We start from the raw sequence: 26425 nt of genomic DNA on the forward strand, positions 1-26425 counted from the left end.
ATTTAACACTTGGTCCACATCTTTTTTTTGTTTCCAAATGAGGATATCTCTTTGGGTTCCTTGAGTGGCCTCACACTGGACTCTCCATTCCTATCCAAATTACTACCGTGTAAGCTGAGGCTCGATGTACTCAGCAGTTCAGAATCTTGTCCTTCCCTTCACTCTCAGTCTTTTTCTTCTGGAAACCTGGCTTTGTTTATTATGTACCCCTCTGTTGTTTCTTCCCTGTTCTGCAAACTGCCACCTTTACCAAATTTTGTTTTTGTGAAATAGAAAACCTTCTATATTTCCACTCAGGTCATTTTCCCCTCTGTTGTTTTCTAACTTCATTTCCTATTGATTCTCTTAGTTGTTTCCCCCCTCATTATTTATTTATTTTACTACTTCTGAATTGCCACTTCTTGGACAATTTCATTATCATTTTTGACTCTATCTGTTCTCCTCACCAAGCATGTTTAATAAGATCAAATCCATCAAAATCATTGACATCTTCATCTCTAACCTCTTTTGTATGCTCCTATGTGGGTTACTCTTTTTTTTTCCCCTTTAATTGTATTATTCTCTTTCTATCTATGACGGGCTCTTGCTTTCTCTATCTTCTTTCTCCATCTTCTCAACATCCGATATGTCTCCTCTTGACTCAACATTTTCATTATTAGCCTAACATCCTGGTAATTTGAGATTGATTTTTTTAAAACTTCGTGGCTGTGGGGTGATCTGGTTTGTACATCTGTCACTCCACTGGTTCCAGCTGACTTAGCTGATCTGCTTGTGCACTTTCCACTTAGCAGCTCCCTGGCCAGGCCTTGAAGCTGCTCAGCTGTGCATCCCCAGACAGAGCACAACTAATTTTCATAAGGAAAAAAAGGATAGCTGTGTTCTTCTAGTTCCTTCTTCTAAGACTCACAGCTTCTCACTCTGTCCTAATCATCCTTGCTTTTTCCCTCCACAGTGCTATAGCTTCTGAAGCCACTGCTTGACCATATACATACATATGCATGCTGGGCACTGCAGTTCTTGATTCATTCTAGTAACCAATACAATTCCTATTCTCAGTCTGTGATATTTTTTCTTTCCACTTCTACTCAATCTCCAGTTTTTCCTTTCCAAGCTTGACTCAATTCCTGTCACCTGATTTCTCTTTCACTCTAAAACTATACCTTCTCCACATCCTGAACCTCTGTCTTCTACTTCCCTCTACTTGTGCTGCATCTTTGCTTTCAGTTCCCCAATACCTAAAATGCTTTTGTCTTTCTAGCGGCAACTCATCAGCCTTCACCTCTTTCTGCTTCTCATATGTGTTTTGCTACACTATGAAAGAACTCAAAATCTTTTCAATGATCCAACTATATTATAAAACAATAGCAGCTCCTTTTGCTAATGTGTTTTGGAATTTGACTCATTCCCTAAGCCTTTGTAAAACTAATCCTCATTGACAAGCATTAAACAGTGATTCAAAGGCTAGAGAAGGGCAAAAAAAGTCTAAAGAGCAATGTTTGAAAATAAGTACACTCAAAGCATGAACTTATATCTACTAATGCTTATCAATCGATAGGATGTATAGGGAAGCAGGAGAAGGGAGAATGTCAATGAGAGGAATGATTAGAAAGAAAGTCTATCAAGTTTGGACTTCATTTGGTAAAATAAGAAATTGGGAGCTACTAGAATTAAATTCAAATTGGCATATATGTACAAAGACATATCTGCATTAGAAGACACAATTTTAAAGTTTATCTTCATGTTAATGGAATTAATCAAAATAACACTTGCAAGCACCTATTTTCATAAGTTATACAAAGAAATAATGGTTCCTCCAAAAGAATTTAAAATTTAGCTTCATATTTGTAGAAGGTCAGTGGAGACCAATTAAGAAGCATGCCAACCTACATTTTATGGAGACCGGAAGCCACCTGCAGGTTTTGTCCTGATTAGAACCAAATTAACCCCCTCTCTGTCTTCCCCCTCTCTGTCTTCTCAGTACCATCCCTTCCCCTCTCCTCTGGGACTTCCTTTTTTGCCATGATTTACCTATTCCCCAGGCTCTGACATAGCACTATTCCCCCTCCTGGTCCAGCAGTTTTTGGTGCCAAGTAGGGTTTTCTTGTGGACTGTCCCCTAGCACAGCCCTTGGGGGGCAGAATCAGGCATTCTGGGAGATCGTCCCTCTCTTTGGTCCAGACACAGAAAGACAAGTGCTGAATAAATGAAGGCACAAGTACTTTAAAATATGACAATGAGTCACTGACCCAAAACATGATTGACAGGATTAACAAAATAATAAAAAGGAATAAAGTGTGACACCTGATGGGCCAGAATATAGATGTTGTGTCCAACGTCTTTTGGGGAAACGCCATCATCTCCGCCTTCCTCATCTCCATGATCACATTCTAATCCTTGGTTATAGGCATTTTTCATCACATCTACCTGAATAAACAAACAAACAAAAATTAGGAACAAAGAAGCTTGAAATTCTACAAAGTAAGATACATTTTACGTGATTCATGAAGCATAATTAAAAACTGGAAAGCTTCCTGAGACTAGGAAAGAAAAAGAGATTCTAAAGTAAATGGCTCATTTTAATTTAAATCAACAAGTATTTTCCTATAACAAGTATTTTCCTTTGAAATTTTTGCTTCCATTTTTGAATGGTGATACTGTTGAAGTTCCCCAATACACAAATTAGGAGAATCTGGAAGCCTGATAAGCATCCATTATTTCTAAAGCACCCAGTAACAGGTATATACTGTGCAAGACATTGAACTAGACACCGAGGATCCAAACCTGAATGCTGCACAGCATCTGCCCTCAAAAAACTTACTGTACAGTGGGAGAGAGAGTAAGTAAAGAGGCATACACCAGAGTGTGGTCAGCATGGCAGCAGTGCTAAGTGTACAGTGCTGAGATTCATGGAACAAGGGGACCTCACTTAGGCAACAGACTGAGGCTAGGCTTCAAGGAAGAAGTGGATGATGGTACAAAGATGTTGGAAGCAAAGGATACAGCATTTTCAAAGAGCTATCATACAGGGCTGATGGCTCATCAGTTGACTAAGTGTCCAACGCCTTGCCCCACTCAACCATAAGGATAGGGAACGTCTTGTTCCTCTAAGTCTACTGCTTTGCAGATACCAGGCTCTCATTAAGTGTATGATAAATCAAACTGCATCTTATCTATCTTTTAATCTGCTTTATTCTGCTCTGTTATTCACTAAGAAGAGAGCAAAAGACGGTGGTGCCAACCTTCCATAGGATTTCGTTCCAGCACCCATAATGTCTGTCCTTATTTGAATAGAATTTGGTCACTGGGTCACTAGACTACATGGCTTGAGCCTATTTCCCATGCTTTTAAAAGTCCAAGCATGCCTCCATCACTTCATATTTTGTATGACATAAGTGAGGAGGAAAACCTAACTTCTAGAGTAGAAAGACATACTAGCGTTCTCTGTGGAATCTCTACCAAGTCTCTGCACAATTTTCTTTAGGCCAAGTACTGTACAACATTTCATTGACAAGAACAACTACAATAACATATACATTGTATTTTTATTATCCAGAAGGAAAGTTAAAACTAATTTTTTAAGGGTGCAAACATTTTTTAAACACCTATTATTATACTAAAGCAAGCTTGTCTTTCTGGCAAAAGCATTTACCATTAAATTAGTAGAGTATGACAACTTGGTTAGGAAAGTGCTTGGCATAGATAAAACTAATGAATCATTAAAGATTCAATTAAACAGGGTCTTGCCGTTATAGGGCCATTGAAGTAGTCATAATGTTGGGCCATGATGTGCCATTACACCTTGATAAAGAAGTGGAAGTCAAAAGAATTTTTTCTTAAAGTGCATTCTATAAATTCACCCCTTTCAGGCTATACCTTATTAACACATTATCAAAGTTTTCTTACCAGTTCCCTGGGCCTCATGTTAAAAAGAATTCTTTCTGCATTCTCACTGTCATGTCTGCTTTCCATAATGGCCAGCAAAAGTTTGGAGGCGTTGTTCTAAAGACACAGATTGAATTAATGTAAATACAAAGCCTATTTCATGGATTAACGATTTCCTGCATTTGTCCTAATTGAGATTACCAGGACCTTTTTTTTTTTTTCAATCAGAGAGAATTGTAAACTGCTCATTTCTTTTCTCTTATTAACATTTTTTAAAAGAATGTTTTATTTTATTATCAGCACAAAATAAAACTAAAGAATTACGTGAGATACATTACAAGGAATATTTTAAATGATGGTGGAAAGGTAATTTAAACACAAAATTTACTTTCTACAAAATGCATCAAAATATAATCCTATTTCCCATCACTATGTCCTACACAGGCAGTTCTATGGTGACATTTTAACAACACAGTAAGATGAACCAGGCTCAATAACATATATTACAAAAATAGCACATTCTATAATTTAAAGAATTTGGCACAATTGGTTTTAACATGAAACATTGATACATATTAACAAATTAAAACTCAAATAAATTTGAGCAATAATTCATGAGAATTAATCTATAAAATTTAAATATATGAGTTAGAGATAAACAAAGTTCACTGATAATTGCTTATTAGTCTCAATATATGGTAGTATATAAATATATTTACAATTTTTGTTTAATATAAAATCAAAGAAGCTGATATTGCCTTTGATGTGTTCTAATTTGGTTTATAAATATATTGTCTCAAACATTTTTACCTACAGATATCCAAAACGTTTCTGATGCAGTCAATTTATAATCTAAAAGTGCACCAGCAAATTACAAAAAGCCTTGCCACACAAAGCATAATATCCTAAACATCTTGAAAGATTTTTCTTGACAGCATGTTTCCAATAATGCTGCTGTAGAATTGCAAGATGATAAAAAATACCCAGAAGATGATATTCCTATGGCATTTTTGTAATATTCATTTAAGTAGAAATCTCCATTTCTATACACAATCCTTGACAGGATCACAAAAGAAGTGGACTCAAAATGGCTGTAAGATGCTTCTGATCAACTCAAGGCTAACACGTCACAGGGTGAAAAATAAATCAGTTGTTTGTCTATGCAGACATTTACCATACAAACTGTCAAAAGTTGTACAAATTAATTCTAGTGAGTAGTTTTAAAACCAAATTGTATCTGATTTTTTTTTTTAATTTCAGAGGTTCAACTTGAAGAGAATCTTTGAAGAAGTAGTTCTTAACAACGATAAGAGCGGACGATGACGATATCAATGTCACTGATCCATCATTAAAAGATTTTAGTTTAGTTGTGTGTGTGTGTGTGTGTGTGTTGAGTGGTGGAGGATTGTTTATTTCTCTTCTGTTTTTAGTTTTTACAGGTTTGTACCAAACCTAAAATCTACATTTATAATCTGGTTCCAGAATTAGTGGAGAGTTCAAATCCTGTTTATTTCTCTTCTGTTTTTAGTTTTTACAGGTTTGTACCATACCTAAAATCTACTTTTATAATCTGGTTCCAGATTTAGTGGAGAGTTCAAATACTTAGAGCTCTCTGAACTGATCGACTGATTAAAGCCATGACCTGATCACACTTACAGTATTCTCTAAAGAACCACACTCATCGGGCTCAATACATAATAGCTTAAAAATAGATTCAATTTCAGAATGCAATATGGCAATATGGTATTTTTTTCCTAGCCAATTTTCTTCTTATACTATGTGGCAAGAAAAGAAATCTCATAAATGACCTGCTGAAATCTGAATCAATTTGAAAGTACAAGAGCCTACATTTACTAAGAAGGAGATATCAGTGATAACATGGGATTTTCATCCAAAGGAAGCCAGATTCTTTAAAAAGAATAACAACAAAAACTCACCTATTTATAAATTCACCACTTCATATTCACAAATCAGTTATAAAATGAAAATAAAAGGTAAAGGGCAAGAAATAACCAAAAAATCTTATACTCTGAGCACACAGAGTTAAGTATTTAAAATTATGAGTGACTAAGCAATTAAATTCAGGAGTGAATGATATGAAAGAAAGTCTAATTGCTTTAACATATGGCATCTTTATAACGTTACAGAGACTGTATAATTCAAAGGACCCCAACTATGGAAGCTGCCCAAATTTTCTAAAATATATGGCTCTGTTTTGCAAAGATTGTTCACATACTGGCCAATATGTTCATAACCTCATAGATTGTCTAGAAAAGTACACTCATTTCATTAAGCAGAAAACTGTACTTTTTATCAAGTGAAAAAGCATGCATTTGGGAGTTTAGGTATACCTTGATTTATCTAACTCTCATGTTTGAAAAAGGTATACATAAATTGTGCTTCTTAAAACAAAATTTTAAATGATTCTTTAAAAAAACATTCCATTTGAATACCTAAGGGTGTCTCTGAATTGTAAAAGTAGTATTCCATCATTTAATATTTTTATATAGGTTGAGATTTACAAATACTACATGTGCCTACACTTTATTTTAAATTGGTGATTATTCAGTATTTCCCCCATTAAATTACACTGATTAAAAATGATATTTAAAGGCATAGTCTTTAAACTAACAAATCTAAAGACCAGGGCTTCTAAATATTATTTCTTTATAAATTATGTTTAAAGATGATTTTAAGATTAGATATATACAAAAATTCTGCTGGTAATCCACATTATGCTCTCATGTAGGCCTAGGCTAGTTTCACTAACTGAACTATGATGCTACTGAAGCAGAAGGCACAAGCTCACACTATGTAAGAATCATCTTCATTCTAACGTATGAATTAATGATCCAGGCTTAAACATGCTGCAAAAGAAAAAGTGGAAAAGTACAAGTCATCTCTCCTACTAAAAGAAACATTTACTTACTAACAGCCATTAGAACACTATTCACATAAGAGTAGATAGAGCATATGCACAGTGCATTATATATCTAAATCTATTTCTAGAAACAGAATTCTAATACATCTTCCTTATTCTTCTTGGTCATAAATTTATCCATAGAGCTAAACTGAATTATATTCTCTATGCTACAGGATAGGCCAGTCTTTACAGATAATTTAACCAGATATTTAACCAGTGATATGTTCTTTACCTCTTGGTAATTAAATTCAATAATATAGTCTTTAATAACCCACATCAATTAAATATCATGCCTGAGCACTTGGAATTATGAAGTTTCTAGTGTATATTCCTTTATCTATTTCCATTTCTATAAGAAGTTGAAGATATTCTTTAAAAAATACCACTGGGCTCCTGAACTCTGATAAATGGAACTGCTAGGAAGTGTGTGCAAGGCTCAAGTTAAAAGGAACTTCTCAAAGGGAGTGTGAAAAAAGCTTATAATATTTTGGAGAAAATAAGATTCTAATGTAAAAGAGAACAACTTTTAAAAAGGGTCATAAAACTAAACTACAGCATTTCACATTTCACACGGTCTAATTAATTGTCTTGCTAGGTAGAATTCTGTAGTCAAGAAAATTAAATGTTCGGCACATTTTGCTTTTCTATATAATGAAAAATATAAAATAAAAATAGTGTGAGGGAAGCAGATTTGGCCCAATGGCTAGGGCGTCCACCTACCACATGGGAGGTCCAAGGTTCAAATCCCGGGCCTCCTTGATCCTAGTGATGAGCTGGTCCACGCGCAGTGCTGATGTGCGCAAGGAGTGCCGTGCCACGCAGGGGTGTTCCCGCATAGGGGAGCCCCACGCACAAGGAGTGCGCCCCATAAGGAGAGGCACCCAGCACAAAAAAGTGCAGCCTGCCCAGAAGTGGCGCTGCATACATGGAGAGCTGACACAGCAAGATGATGCAACAAAAAGAGATACAGATTCCAAGTGCTGCTGACAAGAATACAAGTGGACACAGAACACACAGTGAATGGACACAGAGAGCAGACAACCTGGGGGGGGGGGGGGGCCAGAAGGGGCAAGAGATAAATAAAAAATAAATCTTAAAAAAAAAAAGTGTGAAACATAAAGTGGCTGTCTGAAAGAACTTCCAATAAAGTATTCCCCAATCAAACATCACCTCAAAGCTTATTTGACATTTTACCAGCAATTTAGTCAGTATTGTTCCTTCACTTTCCCTTCCTGTCAATTTATTAGTTGAAATATGGTAATATCTCACTTTTTACAAGAGCTAATTGCAGAGTTAGAGTCAACTGTGAATGGGAGGTTTATATAGACAATGTAACTTCTTGTCACTGGATTGTGGATTTACTCTACCTTTAGTTGGAGCACCAGGTCCATTCGGTATTTACCAAGAGGGTTTATGTCATTTAGAATCAAAGCAATGATGATATCAATCCCATTAGATTCATGAGTAGCAATACAAGTCTAGAAAAGAAAATTTTACAAAATAACTATCAATTTACAACATTGCACTAGAAGTATTTGACATAAAATAACAGAATCACCTTAGCTTTCTGATCTTTAAAACATAATTAAGATTTAACCTTGGGAATTTAACTTGTTCTTTTCAGTTGAGTCTGCCTGTTAATTGATTAAAATTGATTAAGTGGCATTGAGTGCAGAGCACCGAGTGAAACTGTGATGCAGGTATCTTTTAAGATGGACTGTTCTAGAAATTACAGAATTTCAAAGAATGCTGGTTAAGTTAAATATTCTTTCAGTCAGTAAATTTTAATGTGTGCACCAGCAGAGGAGTCTCTTAAACTTTAAGATCTGAACTCTTATGGGTAAGAGAATACTACCACTCAAGAGCAGTGTGCCCTTACACCCAAGGCTTGTAAATAGCCCTCTTAGTACTGAGGTAGCATTCAGTTTGCTGCATAGTCCTAAATGGTAACAAGTGAGGCCGCTGGATGCACTGGGTGGCAGGAAAGGCAGGGGAACTGGAAGCCTCGGGTGTTTGGGACACCTTGTCAGCTGTGGTTGTAGGGAAAGGTCAGATTTCTAAACCTCAGACGACTGACAGATCTTGACTAGGAGAAAGTGTAGAAAGCATCCTCAGAGATAAATATCCATATTTTGACCGGTAAGCTCTACTGTTCAAAGGCTATCTTACAGACCTTGAAAATCAGTGGTATGTAGGCTGGAAATGGTGGAACTAGTTGTTACAATGCAGCACTTCGTGTCAAGGACTTTGAAAAATAGAAACCCTGGTGAGTTCAATGTGAAAGAAAATTCAAGGCAACCTGCAATGACTGCTTCTACAGAATGGCCTCGTTTCTTCTTACCAGGACAATTTTACTCTCGAACACAGAGGACAGGTATTTTCCATCCATCTTCTACGTGTCCTGTGGTTCTTGTGCTCATTAAAATTTTTGACAAACTTAGAGGGAATCTATTTGCAGATCATCTCTGGAATTTGCTAATAACTATCTTTTCTTCCACACATTTTTAGAAAATGGAAAACTATATATGTGTTTTATGTTTTATTATTAGTTTTAACCCTTGGGGCTACATTTGTTTTGGTAAGTAACTTACAAAATTCGATTTCACTTTCTTCTAAGACCAAATGTGGGAAACCTAGAGGGGTAACGTGCTTATAGGTTTTCCATGGATAGGGAAAGAGTCTATGATAGAAATGCTTTTCAATTCTATGTATGCATAGCTTTATCAAAAATGAAACCAAATCTATGATTCTATATATTTTCCCTTAACTTTAAATCAGCATTTACGTTTTCTTGTATCATTGCACTAGGAGACTAAAATATAACCCAGAGAAATAGGAGACAAAATCCCCACTCTTTCAGTGTGTCACATATATACGTGTGTATATAAACTTGTACTATATTTGCAAAAGAAAAGCAAACTCATTTTTCTTATTTATTTTTTATGCCAAACATTGATGTTTATTCTCAATGGCTTTTTAAAAAAAATTTAAATCCAGAAATGTTTGTGCTCTGAAATGTTTTCTTCCATGGACAGGTCTGTGCTTGTGAGTGTAGATCCTTATCATTTGCTGGGGACAGTCAGTTATAAGCTCAGGGTGACTCTCCCTGCCCTTTGCCACCCCAAGTGTCCTCTACTCTCACAATGTTTCCTTGACATCTACTGAAATGGAACCAGAGATGAACATTCTGGAAGAGAGAGCTGAGTTTTGTCATAGAAAATGTGATGGAGACAAAAGAGTACTTTACTTATTAGATTCGGAATCAGAAGACTTGAGGTATACAGATGGCTCCACAACTTCCTGATTTTTTTTTACTGAGACACCAGGAAAGGCACTTAATCTCTAAGCCTGAGCATATTCATCAGAAAATGGGAGCAATAATACCTACTTAATAAGTTCACCCCCCACACACTGCAGTGGGGTCAAAGGGAGTTTACTCCACCAACCCTGGAAAGAGAAGCTTCAGATGAAAGCTGAGCAGTGGTGAAGAACATGTTTTACCCTTTTCAGTATGTCTGAGTTTTATCCCACGAACATTTTCATGGGAGTTTTCTTTTAAGGTGAAATTAAATAAAAACATGGCACAGAATTCCCTAGTCTATAATTCATTTTATGAATGTTTTGTTAAGAAAGTAACAATATCTGGCAAAGCCAGAGAAAGATCTTTTGCGTGTACACAAAGGTTGACTTTTCACCAACTTGATCCCCTTCGAGTAGGTCATGGATCCTTTCACTGGTTTCATGGTTACCTGATTTTCATGGCATGGGCCCTGGCAGTATTCAGTCAAGCTCTCCAGGGTCTGGTTGACCAGAGCGACGTTCTTCTCATTGATATAGAGCCCTAACAGGCCCAGACCGCCAGTCGTACTTCCACAAATGCAGTCCAAAAACTGGAGGGTCTCACAGACAAGGTTGTAATTTGCTTTGTTGTTTTGACTCCTCAAGAAGTTCTGAAGGCAAAAGAAAATATACCCGAAGATTTTCTTTTTGACCAAAGGGTAAAACAAAACAAAACAAAAAATCCCACCACTGTTGCAGTAATCATTTTCAGTTTTCTCTACTACATGTACTTTTCTAACTCAAAAACATCCCCGTGGCAGTGCTGAATGGAATTGTTCCTTATAAGAAAGTGTTCACATTTATTAAATTTCTCCTAGGTTTAAGAAAAAAAGTTTTCCTTCAAGCATCTCTATTTATCAGTATAGTTCATAACAAACATTTCTCAGTATCTTTATCTAAAAACTATATGGAGAGGGCAAAAATAGTAGACAGTAGGACAAAGAGGAAGAAAAAGGAAATTAGAAGATCCATTAGGAAAGAAGAAAATTTTCAGGTAAATAGCTCCTTATAAACAGTGACCTTCACTGTTCATTGTAAATGATACAACAAATTTGGAGGGCAACTTGGAAGCATCTATTGAAATTTTCTGCTACAGCTGATGAACCAATACTGAGGCACTGCTACTAATCCAAATCTATAGTTTACATGATGGTTTAAACTTTGTGCTGTACAGTTCCTCAGGCCTTGACAAACATGAAATATCGTGTGTCCATCATTACAGTATTATACAGAATAATCCCACCGTCCCCATATGCCCTGTCCCACTCATTCATTTCCTCCCTCCCTTCTGAACCCCTGGCAACCTCTATCTTTATATCAATATTACAAGTTCTTCTGCCAACACAAGGTAACATCCACTGTAACAACTAATCTACTTTGGTCCTCAGCCACACGCCGTGCCCCCCATGACTGTTCCTTCCCCCAATCCCAAGGGACCCAGGACAACATCTGCTCCAACAGCCCTAGGCTGAGAAGGGGACCCACATAGCACGGGGCAGATGGAAGGGATTATCCTGTCTGCAGCTGCAAACACTCTTCAATTTTTAGGATGGGAAATGTAAACCTAAAACTTCTTTAAAAATAAAGTTGAAAAAAAAATTAAGGAAAAGTTCTGCTAATATTCAACTCCACGTGTAGAAAGTTATTCTAGAAGAATGTATACATGCACACAGAGGTTCCCTGCACACTGCTTCTACAGCAAACACTGGACACCATGTCATATAAGTCACAACATGATTGGTCAAATAAATAATTACAAACACTGGAATATTGTGAAGCTATGAATATGAGGCACTTCAACAAGTACTGCTATAAACATAATCTAATAATATATAATTTAGTAATAACATTTTATAGTATATATAGTATAGTAACAAGATTATTAAATGAAAAAAGTTGAAGAACACTATATATAGTATAATCCTAAAGGTATTTTTTTTAATGTAAAGGTTTATATGCACAGACTTATATGCTTATATGTAATAAAAATTCCTAGAAGGAAACACAAACAGTTAACAGCCATTTCCTTTGGGATATACGCCTGGGGAAAGGATATGCATGGAGGGAAACTGTAAAAATTTAGTTCATTAATTTTGTGGATTATTATTTTAATGTATCATTAATTTGAATTTAGCTTTACCATGTTTTCTAATGGAAAAAAACTATTTTATAAGCAGTGGTTGCTACACTGTTTGAGCCCACACTCCTACTAAAATGTTTGCCCAGGGAATATTAATGTATGTAACGTTTTTACCTTGACAGACCTAGATGGGCTAGGACTAGCACCGAGGGGCATGTCCAGTCTCGCCCCTCTGAAGCCATGTTTCTGGCCTTTGCCTGCTGACCACTCTGCGCCGGCCCTTTCCAAGTTGTGGTGGGATGATCCACAAGAGCCACAGCATCTTACATTCTTTAGTCTCCTTGGAAGGTATTTAGTCCACTGTAATCTCTTACCAGTGCAGACCACCCACACCCTAGAGCTGCAGCCGAGAACACAGCCTCAAACTCTTCAGTCCCTCCAGTACTGGCTGCATATGGGCTCTGCAGTTTGTGAAAATCGGGGGTAGGAGGCAGTGGCGCAGGTGCCAGGGTTTGCTACGACATGCCAGCGACTTCAGCCCTAAGTCAATATTTGGCCAACAATGCCACCAGAAGTATGAATGACTTGGCAAGACGGAAGACGTGTCTTCTCTGAGGATGCTCTGCTGACTGGACCCCCTTGAGGGGAACAGTCACCTTCAAATAGGCCACTCAACTATTCGCCTTTCATGTGGGTTGGCCATGGTGACATAATCAGTGTGTCCAAATAATGCAGAATAAAGCCAGAATTCCTAGGTACCCCTCAGTGCATCTCTTTGACAAAGGAAAATGTAGCCAAGATGTAAGACCAGGACTAGATTCATTTCCAAAGGCTACAACTTCCTGCTATGGGAAATCCTCTTCTAGAGTAACTCTTCCTAATGAAGACACACAAACACCCTTGGTATCCTAACTCAAGAAATATGGGAGAGGGAGGAAGAGATGTGATGTGGAGGCGTTTTCGGGACTTGGAGTTGTCCTGGGTGGTGCTGCAGGGACAGTTACTGGACATTGTATGTCCTCCCATGGCCCACTGGGTGGACTGTGGGAGAGTGAGTGCTATGATGTGGACCATTTACCATGAGGTGCAGCAGTGCTCAGAGATGTATTCACCAAATGCAATGAATGTCTCATGATGATGGAGGAGGTTGTTGTTATTGGGGGAAGAGTGGGTGAGGGGGGTGGGGGGTATATGGGACCTCATGTTTTTTGAATGTAACATTTAAAAAAATTAAGACAAAAAAATAAAATAAAATAAAATAAAATAAAATAAAATAGAAAGAAATATGAACTGTGGTGAAAATGATGAAAGCCCTTAGAGTCTCTAAAGCCATCAAAGATACAGTCTGAGGTAAAAATGACCTGATTACTCCACAAATACTAGACTACCAGCATGAGGCTAGGATTCTGGGCGAGGCTTGAAAGATCTGATCAGAGGATACACAAAGCAATACTGTAGAATCATGATTTTCTCATGCAGGAAGGAAATTTACGCTCATTTCTCTTGACCTAGATGCAGAAGTTTTCCCCCATTTTAGAAGAGCTGCATTGGTTTCTGGAGTCTCTCTCCAAAACCATTCGTTGGTTCTATCTGACTTGAACTGCCTGTAACCACGGGCTGCAGCCTCACCTCCCGTGCTGACCTAGCACCCTCGCTGGCGGAGGGGGCAGAGCAGAGCACCCACCTGCAGCTCCCGGTTATGGTTCTCGCACAGCAGCTGGAGAAACCGCAGGATGGGCTGCATGATGGCGATGGTGGGGCTCATGGTCATGTCCTCCACAGACCTCTCCTCCGCACTTCCGGCCTCTGTCCCTGTGCACATCATGTCTATTTCCGGATCCATTTCTCTTCGATACATACAGTATGCTTTGGATGTTGCCGAAGAAGCTTCTGTTAATTGTCCTTTCATTCCCTCTTTTAAATGTAATGAGGAATCTCTTACTGAAAATAAAGCCATACTCTTAAATTTCTGGTTTTCTTGCTAATTAAAAAAAAGACAACCAGGTACCTTAATTCTGTAGCAACTGAATTAAAATTCATGACAAGAAGTCTAGCAATATTCCCAAAAGATCTGTGGTAGCAACCAAAAAGTTAAATTTTCAATGGGACATCAAACACATATCTTAGGGAAGCGAATGTGGCTCAAGCAGGTGGGCTCCCATCTACCACAGAGGAGGTCCAGGGTTCGATGCCCAGGGTCTCCTGGTGAAGGCGAGCTGGCCTGTGTGGCAAGCTGGCCCATGCAGAGTGCTGCCCCGCGCAGGAGTGCTCACCCACACGGAGAGCTGGTACAGCCAGATGATGCAACAAAAAGAGACATAGGAGAGGTAATGGGAGATACAGCAGACCAGGGAGCTGAGGTGGTGCAAGAGAACGGTCACCTCTCTCCCACTCTGGAAGGTCCCAGGATCAGTTCCCAGAGCTGCCTAATGAGAGTACAAGCGGTCACAGAAGAACACACAGCGAATGGATAGAGAGAGCAGACAATGGAGGGAGGATAAATAAATAAATCTTTAAAAAAAAAAAAACCAGATCTTAATTTTTAGCCAATTTTAGAAGGGTTCATGTCTTTCTGATACATATTTGAGAGTTCATATATACCTTTACCATGTATATCACAACTCTCACGTCACTGGTCACTTTCCATTGATCTGTCTTGTTCAAGTTCGGCTCTGCAGAGCTGTTTCAGGGTCAATTTCATGACCATAATAACTTAAAGACAGGGCTCCCGACTTTGAGCCATAGTTGAACTAATTAGACCAAGAGGAAGGAGATCTAAACTTTTCTCTCACACTCTTCTCCCCCATACTCCACTCTTTACCTCTCATCCGTGGGCCAGATGTCATCGACTCGTTGTCATCGTCTCTCTTCTTGCTCCCCAGGTCTATGGTGTTAACTGTCACTGTGGATCTTATCTCTTTCTGAGCAGCTTTCATTCGATCATACAGAACTTTGAAGAACTTTTCTGACTTTTTTTGTTCATGCAACTGCTGGTAGAAAGAATACTGCAGGAAAACATATTTTAATAAATTAATACCCATGGGGAGAAAGATGGTGTTTTTATGCTTGAAATAAACAAAAGCACTATAGATAAAAGCATACATTTATGGTATCATCCATTATTATTTCATAAATTGACAGATTTTTGCCAGTCTCTTTCACTATTTAATGTATACTTATAATAGCTTGAATTTGCTTAGTACTTTCCATCAAAAACCAGCATATTTTCAAATGCTATTTAATTCACCCTTAGTGAGTATATATTTAAAAGATTTACAAGGGCACTGTAGAAGTTGTATGCAAGAGTTATTTTATTTTTATATTATTTTAAAGTCACGTTTTGATTCAAGGCATACTTATTGAGTGGCTACTATGTGCCAGGCCCTATGCTAGCACTACACATAGAACCAAAAGGGAAGCAGTTATAACCCCTGCCTACATAAATTTATAATCGAGAGTGAAAACAGCACTAATCTAATAATCATGAGCTTATGCAGAGTTCCAAAGATTTATTTTTCTCTTTATCTAATTATAGGACACTGTAGGTTAGAATGTGTTGCCATGGCATCCTCACTCATGGGACTCCACTGATAAATGGGTACTGAGTTCTTCTGGTGCTGCATTAGCTACATCCCTTTGCGTGGGAGCTAGGACAAGCCCACTTAAAATGGATTCTGCTTTATATTGAATAATGATGTAGACAAGGATTAGATACCAGAAGTATGATACACAGACCTTAGTGAGTTGTGAAAGTACGGAAATACTGAACCTTGAGAATACTTTCCCTAATTTTGCTCTGCTCAGTGCCTTACCTCCACCCAGGTGGAGAGGCAGAGCTAGGAAATCTAGGGAAGACAGAATTCCAAGGGAATGGAAAAATTACAAGTTATTAATACTAAAAACTGTGGGATAGGCACAACACAAATAAGAGAAGTACAGTAAAAAAATCAATAAAGACAATAATCCAGGAAACTGCAGTGACTGAAAGAGAGTTCTATAACCCTGATGAGAGACAATACGAGGAAAGCATACAGAAATCTAATGATTTCCAGATCAGGTAGAACTGGCCACAACCCAGGATTTTAAAAGTACAAACAGTGCAGCTAGGGGAGTCTGGCTCCTGCAGACCTGCTGTTCTGAAGGAAGGCCTGAAGCCAAGACCCACAGGGCCCGGGACGTGGAGGGGAGACTCTCGCGGCAGCGGGTCTTGAAAGGGCTGCTTGCCCTGAAACTTCAGGAACAGGGATGTATACACACAGAGTGTTTGGGGGACCTTAGAAGCTTGCTTCATACCTACAAGCAGATGCTCTTAAGCAGAAGGCTTGCAACCCCTCCAGGAAGCGGGCCAAAAGTCACAGTAACTACAGCAACTAGAGTAAAATGGTTCTGTTAATTCAAAGGACAGACGCAGCCTTAACAAACCTCTACAGTCCCACAAATTATGCTAATGCTTAAACCCTAGTATTTTCAATATAAAGAGGCTAGAAGGTGGAAAGGTGTTCCAATGAAGACAAAGTTTTATAAATTATGATTTCACATACATTATCTCCTTGATAAATTCAGTGCAACTGTGCGATGAATACAGCATGTTCTTATTTCTACTTTATAGATGAATAAAATGAGGTATAGTTGAAAGTAAGAGACTTGCCCAATATATAACTAGTAAGTTATGAAGTTAGGATTCACATGTAGATTCTCTGATTATAAATGACGAAATTTAGAAAGTAACCTGTTACGCTCAAAACAAATTATTTACATAGAATACATCTTTTAAAATCCAGAGCTCTACAAAGCTGAATGGCATGATTTTAGAAGTGATAAAAAAGCCTGTTATATATATTTATACACAATCACAGTAGGCAATGAAAGGCTTTCTCTCACTAAAGGTATGGTTTTTGTTTAGAAGTATCTACTATACATAAGTTGCACAAAGTATAAGGGGAAACACCAAGGTTTCCACAGAGCCCAGGATGATAGAGAAACAGATCTGTGTGACAGAGAAAGAAATCAGCCTCAAGAGGAAGGAGGGCACAGAAACAGAAGGGGAGGGAGGTGGGGAGAGGAACTGGAGAGATGGAAGGAGGGCACGATGCAGGGAGCTCACATTACAAAGGAGATGCTTGTGGTGAAGAGTGCAGACTCTGGAGACAGATGGCATGGGTGCAAATCCTGGCTCTGCCTCTACCTATGTAAGCTTGGGAAAGGAATTTAAGGCTCTTCATCATTGAAATGGTATGGTAATATAAATTAACTCACAGGCTGCTGTGAGGATTAGCCAAGGTAATAAACTTAAAGCGCTAAGGTGAGTGCCTGGCAGTTAATAGGTATTATTAGTACTTTAACATACAGACAACCTAAAATTTCCCCCGTTAACCACTCTCAGATATATAATTCAGTGGTGTTAATTACAGGTATTGTTTTTATTAGTTATTACTGTTGTTTGATTTAAAATTGTGACATGGGTACTTCCTCCACCCTCCTCCCACAGCCAATCTACATTAAAGAACATTTAATACATCCACTGACTTATGTTAGGAGGATGGAAATTAAGCAAGGGAATGAATTTTGTATCTCAGTACCACAGAAACAGGAGAGGCAAGACAATCCATCAACTGAGAAAATAAGATGTTAGTGGCTAAAGAGGCCGTGCAAACACAACCCCGTGCCAAAGGGCAAGGAATAGACTGGTGCTAACCTCAACCAGAACTCTTAGAGCCAGAAGTCCACAACTGACAGCTGTGTTACAGAAGCATGTAGATCAACAGGAAACCTGAATAGGGAACACTGGCAAATGAGATTGTTATAACCCATTTTAAAGGAAGGTTTTCATATACAAAAGTAACTTAATATTCTTTCATCAACAAATAATTTGTTGAATGGCTATAAAGCTCTGTAGATATAAAACAGAACATGATCTCCTACTGTACAGATGTTGACATTTAATTGGAGAGGTTAAATGTAGTAATTCAAATAAATAACAAAACAAGGTAGCACAGGCAAAGCACTGGGTGAGTATTAAAGAAATGAGTGCCACCTATGAGAGTTGAGATGAGGGAGTGGTTGCCAAAAGCCAAGGCTAGAAAAAGAAGGTTTTGTGAATGAGATGGAATTTGATTCATCGAGAGACTGTACTCCTGAACATTTATCAAACCCCTAATTTGGGTCAGGCATGGCAACAGGCACAAACGATACAAAGATAACGTGGGGTCTCAACCTTTTAAGGATCCACAATTTACTGGGCAAATCCTGACACAAAAATGAAAAGCCACAATGAAGTGGCAGAGACGCTGTTAAAGACGTCTGCAGATGATGGCGGGGACAAGGCAAAGAGTGGCCCATTCTCATCACTGGAATGCGGGGTCAGAAATGGCTTAAAATGGTCGGTCATTGAGCTGTATCCTCAAAGAGATGAAAGCAGCCTGAGAAACAATAACAAAGAGGTGAGTATTTAGCTGGCACACAAAAACTGGAGGAGGAAGGAAGGAAGGGAAAGGTACAGTAGAAAATGAAAGTTGGAAATTTTGAAGGGATTAAATAATGAAAGATCTTCTGGAGGAGTATGGAAGGGAGTTTGGCTTTGTAGGGCAGGTGAAAGATTTTAAACAGGGGAATAACATGCTTTTTTTGGAGAGACGTCTTTGGAGGCAACATCAAGAATGGTTTGGAGAAAGGGCAAAAGCAGAGCCAGGATACCAGCTGTAAGACTACGTAGGAAAGAGGAGGAGGATCTTCTGAGGGCTAGAGCAGCAGGAACTGAGAGGTGCTAAGAGGGCAGAATCACAGAGGGTGGTCATCACCAGATGTTTGGGAGGGAATGAGGGTGACTGACAGTTAAGGAGGGGGTAGATGGAGTGCCAGTCCTTGAGAGAGGCAATTCAAAAGTAGGGTGGGTATACAGGAAATAATGGATTCACTTTTGAGACACACTTAGTTTAAGGTACTTGTGAAACATCCCAACAAATATTTGTAGAAGACAACTGGATGCAGGATCTAGAATGCTAGTGAGTTGTTTGGCTTCTGTTTGGGATATCATTAGCATAGCGTGCAGTTAAAAGCATGTAAATGAATGCCATCAGGCCAGGAAAACAAACAGAACAAAGAGAGAAAATCCAAAGAGCCTTGGGAGGATAAGGATTCAAGAGTTAAGTAGATAAAGAAGAGCCTTCACAAGAAGCTAATAGGAAATGATGAGGTGGAAAGAGAAGGTAGTGGAGCTAGGCAGAAAAGGTTTCAAGAAGGAAGGAAAGGTCACCAGCAACAAATGCCAGAGACCAACAGGGTTTTGGTTGCAAAGGGATCTAGGGAACAACTAGAATCCACAAACATGCACAGGGGTGAAAGACAATGCCCACCTGGTCCATCATCAGGGGCACAGGGGCACAGCAAGCACTGTAACCCCAAGGATTGCTTCTCCTAAGAAAAAAGTCCTTCACACTGGCTCTATGATGGAGGGGGAAATGCCTGAAAGGACATGATTGGGGTCATAGGAAAAAAACAGAAGAGAGACTGCATGCTTTATAGCAAAGTTAAATTTCTTGAACTTGACAACTGTACTTAATGAGGCTATATAAGTGAATATCCTTGTTCTTAAGAAACATGTATAACAACTGCAGGAAAATGTTAAAAATTGATAAATCCAGGTATCTGGGTAGGAGATATATTAGAGTTCTCTAAATTGGTTTTATATTATTTTTGCAACTGCTCTGTAAGTTTGAAACCGTTTCAAAATGAAAAGTTTAATAAAAAAAAAAAAAACCTTCATTCCCATCCTCTGGATAAGTCTATATCTAACATTATGTAGTTGCCTAGACAATTTCTTTGGAAAGTCCCAACTAAATAACATTGAAGAGAACAAGATTATTTCCAAGAAAACCCACTCAAATCCCTCCACCACCCTTTTGCCAACTTCCCTCAGGGAATTTGTGCTATAACTTCGATAGCATGAGAATTTTCTAAGAACATTTTCTAAGAAGTATCACTGTTTCAGGGTTTGTTTTCAATTTGTTTGTTTGGTCTCCGTGCCATTCTCTTCGTGAGTTCTGTATTCCTAAAGCTACCTGCTATTGGATGTCATGTGGTAAAATTCTCATTGCTCAGTGTATTTGATGGCTAATTAGAGGAAAATATGCTATTTTTTTTTAATGTTATTAGATGTGCCTTCTCTTGCCAGGAATAGGGAACTGGATTCTGGGACTTCCAAGTCATTGTAAATATAGTTTTAGGCATTGACCAAGACTCAACACGCCTAGAAAACACAGGGCACTGGACAGCAGGCCCTGGTGACTCTCTGCGACGCCGCTGCAGATCTCAGCTCACGCAATGCTTCTGCTTGGGTGTGATGCACTGAGAGGCCATTGGCAGGAGGTTCAAAGTGAAAAGTGCCTCCTGGAAAGACTGCTCTGGTCCCCTGCCCACAGGTGAGCCAACTGCTCGTGGTGGTGGAGAAGGAACTGGATGAAAGAGGGCTTTGAATTCACCCGCCTAGGCTCAGTGAGGAAGGAAACAGTTCTCCTCGCCCACAAACACGTTCACTAAAGCACATTCTTCTTTATTCAATATAATGGAATTATACTTGGAAGTATTGGGGTATTGTGAAATTTGGGGTAACGAGTTATTGTTCCAAATGTCTAAGAAAAGCGCACAGCCTGCAGCAGGGCGGAGGCTGATGAGGCCCGCTGCAATGCCAAGCACTGCTGGGCTTACGGGCATTGTCTCGTTTAATTAATACATTTAATCTTCAGAGGCATCAGTGTTATTTTTATCTGAAGGAAGTCAACCTAAAAATTCCCTAAACAAATCAGAATTTCTGATATAATGGTTGGAAGAATCATTCTGAGGAACTTTTCGCCTTATTGAAAAATTTGTGAAGCTCTGTAGCTTTTACAGCACAAGAAACTTAGAAGGAAATCATGACATCTATGTTTTTTTTCTGAGACAGTTATGAGAAGCTGAAGAAAAATGGCACTTTCCTTTGGTTTCTATGAGCAAAAAGTCTGAAATACAAATAGCGAATGTAAGGCCCATGATGATAAACAGGTATACCTGGGTCTGTGTATTTCCTCCTTCAAGCAATGCAATGCCAAGTAAAATGCCTTCTGAAAAAATTCTGTCATTTTTGGTGTTCACTATAACGTCTATGACAAGTTCAGATGCACCTTCTTTATCTAGAAGACACTGAATATCTGACATTGATATCCCCACCTTATCTGAATCTTGCCCAGAAAAGCTCCCTGTGAAAGGGGATAAAAAGATATAATTATAGACATCATTAGCATATAAGGTTTTCAGATTCTTAAAACTTAAGACTATCTATTCTCACCACATCACAGAATTAAATATAATAGAAATGTGAATAAAATAATTCTTTTCCAAAGGCAAATACAATTCTAACGTTCGAATTCATTTAGTGAATTCCACATTGTACACAGGTTTTTAATGCTTCCTGATTTTTAAAAAAATTAGACCAAGTTAAATAAAATACTAGAACAACACTAACATAAAAATATCTTGTGAGAATCCTAAAATGAGAAAAAAATGATGTCTTACCTCCTACTTGTGCAGTTTTGCAATAGGGTCCTGATAGGTGTCCATTGATAGCAGCTCCATAATCACCTTTAAAGTATCGGTTTAAGAGTATTTTTCTTAATGTGTTACCCTAATAAAAAGGATAAGTAAAGTGTTATTTTTTTAATAAAAATGAAAAATATTAATATACTAAAATGTCACTTAAAATGCATTTTATGGAAGATGTTGAGACCTGGAAAAATAAATTTTAGGCTGCATAATATTTTCTAAAGCAAAACTTTGCAAATGTCTTCCAATGAAATAAAAACAAATTTATATCTCCCACAAATAAAAAATATATAGCATTTTTAATAGAATGCACTTAAAAAATCACAAATGCTATAAATTTAAGGGTATTTCAATAGCTGAGGGTCCCAGCATTGGTAAGCATATTAGGGCTACCTATAGAAAACACAGAATGATAAACAGTCTAAAAATTGGAAAGCAAAAACCTTATTTATGTAGGAGCTTAATTAAAAAGAGCTAGAAAGTGCCAGGTGTATAGCAAGTACTCAAAAAATTAAGCTTGACAAGATAGAATGAATTATATTTGAATTCCAAGATGCTTTATTCAGAAGACAGTGGAGAAAAGAGAGTGTATTACTCTATAAAACATGTGATACAAAAATTCCTAAGTCCTAAATTTTTACTGACTACAAGACATATTTTTGAAATAATATATCTTGCAATGCAGTTGTGTGTTATGTATGTAAGGAAGACATGATAACTCCAAATTTTCTCTTTTCAAATCTAAAAAATTTTAACTTATTTTGCTAGAAGAGACGGATTTTAAAATACCATTTAAAAGAACACTTGTGTTAAACTATTTAAATGAACACAAAAACTACTGAAGCATTAGCCCCCTTTTGCAGATAAGGAAACTAGCCGAAGAGCTTCCTAACGGGCTGCAGCTCTGACTGCAAAGGCTAGGTCACCCCCCGGCCAGGCTGCACCCCCCCACATACAGCTCCCCTCCTTGGGGCAAGGCCTCCTGCTGCTCCTTCTCTCTAACGCTGTGGTTACCCCTCAGCTCTGAGGCTTTGTCCCCCATCTTCTGGTTGTGTTACCCACCCCATCCTCCCCCTCGTCATCAGCACATTGTGTGATCCTTGGTCCAGGAGCATCTGCAGGTCTGGCTGCCCAATGAGTTTCCTCCAGCCCTGACCCCCATTTCCTGGGCTTCCCATTCTGCTTCCAGAGAGATTTCCACATCTTCACTTGGAGGTGCTAACTCAACACGGTCCAGAAGAAGATTCCTTCTCTCCCAGTCCTGCTTTCCTCTCAATTTCAGTTTATTTTAAGTAGGTCACAGTCATTCTATCATATTGGGGCCAAGCTTAAGGAATCATTTGCTACCCCCTCAAGCAGCCAATGATTTCTCAAATTGTACCAGCCTCGTCTTCTCAACGGCCTTCTACAGCGCCCTCGTGTACCGCATTTTAACTGAGCGATGGGACCATTTCCCTACGATAGCTTTCTATTTAAGCCTTCAAGAGTAAATAAGTAATCTCTTCTTGGATCCTATTCCAGCCTCGATAGACCCACATATTTTCTAACTGTGTAATTATCCACAAGACTACAGAAGGAGGGCTCCATCTGTCCCTAATGCTCAAGCCACACTGCCTGGGTGTGAACCCTGGATGGCTAATTCCAACGGAGGAATCTCTGCTCCATGCCTCAGTTCCTTCATTGTAAAACAGAATATTCAGAACACCTCTCACAGGCTTGCTGTGATGATTAAATAGGCAAAAACACGTAAAGTACTCAGAACAGTGTCCAGCATGTCATCATTTTTCTGTACGTGTTATCTGGTGTTATTCCAACTCAGGAAACAGTTTACAATTTACAAACTGTTTTTGTATGCATTAACTTGCTTATACCAAATACTGAAGAGTTCTAATATGCTACTAAGTAAATGCCAAAAATTATAAATGACAAAGTGCCTGTAAATCCTGTTTTTTTCTGCTGTTAAGCACTCCTTGGAAACAACACCTTGTGAGCTAATATAATATGATAAAAGCCACCCCAAACCATGTGCACCCTTCACTATATAAAATGGACCTCACTCCTTCAACTAATGTGGAAAAAGTTTTGCCTTGGTTCAAATGTTATAGATTTTAGCAAAGACCAACTTCGGTGCTAAAAATGAAGACAAAGCAAAAATAAAAGTAGTATAGGATTCTGTTCTGTTTGTCTTATTTGAAAAAGATCAGATATTATTTTATCCTAAATTCAGTGGGACAAACTTCTATCATCAAATATCACATTCCAACTTAGAGTATTTTGGAGCTGTATATAGCCCAGAGAAATATTTTCTTAAATTTACTCCACTGCTGTGGGTGTGAACCCATTGTAAGTAGGACCTTTTGATGAGGCTACTTCAGTTAAGGTGTGGTCCAGACTAACGTCCTTCATAAGCAGAACGAAATCCAGAGAGATGGGGAGAAAGCTACGGGAAGCAAGAAGCTGAAATCCAACAGACCCAGGAGAGAAGGGAGGGGCCACGTGCCTGGCCACGTGCCCTGGCACGTGACAGAGGAGCCAAGGACCAAGGATCTCTGGCAGCCGGCCCCAGGATGCCGGTGGTCGGGAAGAAAGGATCGCCTTGAAGATGCCTTGATTTGGACTTTTTCTTAGCCTCATAACCATGAGCTAATACATGTGCATTGTTTAAACCATTCCACTGCATGGCTTTTGCTTTGGCAGCCAAGGAAACTAAAGCACAACTTGAGGACCACGGGGAAGAGCTATGTCCCATCTTGCCTTGGGCAGTCTCACAGTCTGCAGTATCTGTGATGAGGCACAATTAGTCACAGCTCACTTCAACCAACTCCTTTAGTTCCAAGTAACTAGAAACATTGTCAGAAATGCTCTTGCCTGGGTTGTAAATAGTTGCCTAAGAGCTAGAACTCCAGGGACAGAAATTTGGGAAAGAACTAAAAGCACATTAAGACCATTTGAAAAGAACTCCACCACAGTTGAGAAGTTTGATTTCGGCACCAATTCTTCAAATTCAAAATGAACTCTTGACAAGGCTTCCCATGGAAGGTGTCTTGGTTGGGTTAAGTCAAGTAGTAAGGAATGTTCTCACACCTCTTCTAAATCAGGGGCAAGTCCAGTCTCCCAGACACAGCTCTTAGCCAGTGTCTTCGTGTGTACACTTCCCAGATGTGCTAAAAACACGCAGCCAAGATAACTAAGAACCACCTTCTGAAATTGAAACAAAAAGTCTCCATAAAGAGACATCTTTTGTGGCCCGCGAAGTCATGTGACAGTCTGTGAATGCCTGGAAGATTTCTTTTTCTTGGCCACTCCCTGTTATAACAATTTCAATGTATCAAAAATTAAGAAGCTCAGCAACTGCTTTTCATGGATGGAAAACATAATAAAATCTATTAGTCCTAGCATGAACATCACAGATTTTCTTTGATTTTCAAAAAACACAAGTCTGTCTTGAGTAGGGGTTAACAGTAGCCAGAGTGAAAGAGCTCACGAATGTGGGATTTAAGCTACTGCTCCACATTTGCTACCTTCCCCTTGACTAAACAACACACTAAAGTGATCTTCTTCCATTGTGGACAATATAATCAAGACGTAATCAAAATATGGCAACCCAAACCAGAATCCTAGAAAATGGAAATTTAGAAGGTAATGAAAATTACAAATTAAAGAAGCTAAATTTAGAACTTTCTCATGAACAGTAATGGTTCACCATTAATCAGCTTGGGGAAGATCTGAAAGGAGGTGACCGCATTTACCTGCAGTCTCCTCAAATTCTCATTTTAACATTAAACTTTGGTATTAGCATAACTGGTGTTTTCCTAACTTTTTGGCTTAATGATATTTTTCCTCATTTGAATTCCCAGGGGTTAAAAGAGACATTTCTAATTTCACATAAATTATTGCAACAAATGTACACTAATGGAATTACATGAGGTCTACAGTTAGAATCCTCTATAACTTCAGGAGACTCTTTTGGGAAAATGTGGCCAGCCTCCTATAATCTAGCTGTCTAAAGGTTGAATGTCCTGGTCTCTGAGCCCCAGGATTATAAAACAAGTCCTTCCCACGAGGTCTTTATCCATCTTCAGTAGTAGTTGTTAGACAAGTTCACAAGATGTTCTTCATCAACACAATGATACCATCATTATAATCTTGGAAACCATGTAGCTGTCCCAACAATTCTAATAAAGCACCTTATTCAAAAAAAAAAGTGGAAGGTTTTAAAACCAATTACTCATATATCACAATGGTAACTTCTATCTTCCTTCCATCTCTTTTCATCATTATAAAATTATTTATTACATTTCTACCAATGTGTCAGGAACTGGGAAAAAAGGAGTAAGAAACAATCCTGCAACGTATCCTAAAAGAATTTTCAAGTATGTAGAATTGAAACATATGGCACTGTTTTTCAAGACAAGCCACCCTCTCCAGACCATTAATTCCATTCGTGAAGTTTACATGTTTAAACAGTAAATGATGACATTTAAACATCTGATGATGATGCTAGAGATCAGCAATTTCACTATTCACTCCTGGGTACTGAAAATTCTAGTCTAAGACAAACAGGGTTGCAGAGAGTGCTTTGCTATGAGATAAGCTTGTGCCTGTAAATGGTGATGAGGGAAGGAAAC

The 26425-nt window shown here is 38.5% G+C and overlaps 1 protein-coding gene across 3 annotated transcripts in view; it reads right to left on the minus strand.

The window, feature by feature from the left end:
• ITPR2 (inositol 1,4,5-trisphosphate receptor type 2) overlaps positions 1–26425 on the minus strand; it is a 480765-nt gene that overhangs the window by 135711 nt on the left and 318629 nt on the right. For all 3 annotated transcript variants that reach the window (XM_058282925.2, XM_058282926.2, XM_058282929.2), the window contains exons 38-45: positions 21771–21879; positions 21267–21454; positions 15046–15229; positions 13909–14165; positions 10555–10755; positions 8173–8283; positions 3904–3999; positions 2302–2424 (exon numbers count right to left, since the gene is read on the minus strand). In XM_058282925.2, the coding sequence (XP_058138908.1) occupies positions 2302–2424; positions 3904–3999; positions 8173–8283; positions 10555–10755; positions 13909–14165; positions 15046–15229; positions 21267–21454; positions 21771–21879 (1269 nt within the window). The remainder of the gene's footprint in view (positions 1–2301; positions 2425–3903; positions 4000–8172; positions 8284–10554; positions 10756–13908; positions 14166–15045; positions 15230–21266; positions 21455–21770; positions 21880–26425) is intronic.

The sequence above is a fragment of the Dasypus novemcinctus genome, chromosome 20 (assembly GCF_030445035.2).
Source record: "Dasypus novemcinctus isolate mDasNov1 chromosome 20, mDasNov1.1.hap2, whole genome shotgun sequence".
Taxonomy (NCBI): Eukaryota; Metazoa; Chordata; class Mammalia; order Cingulata; family Dasypodidae; genus Dasypus; species Dasypus novemcinctus.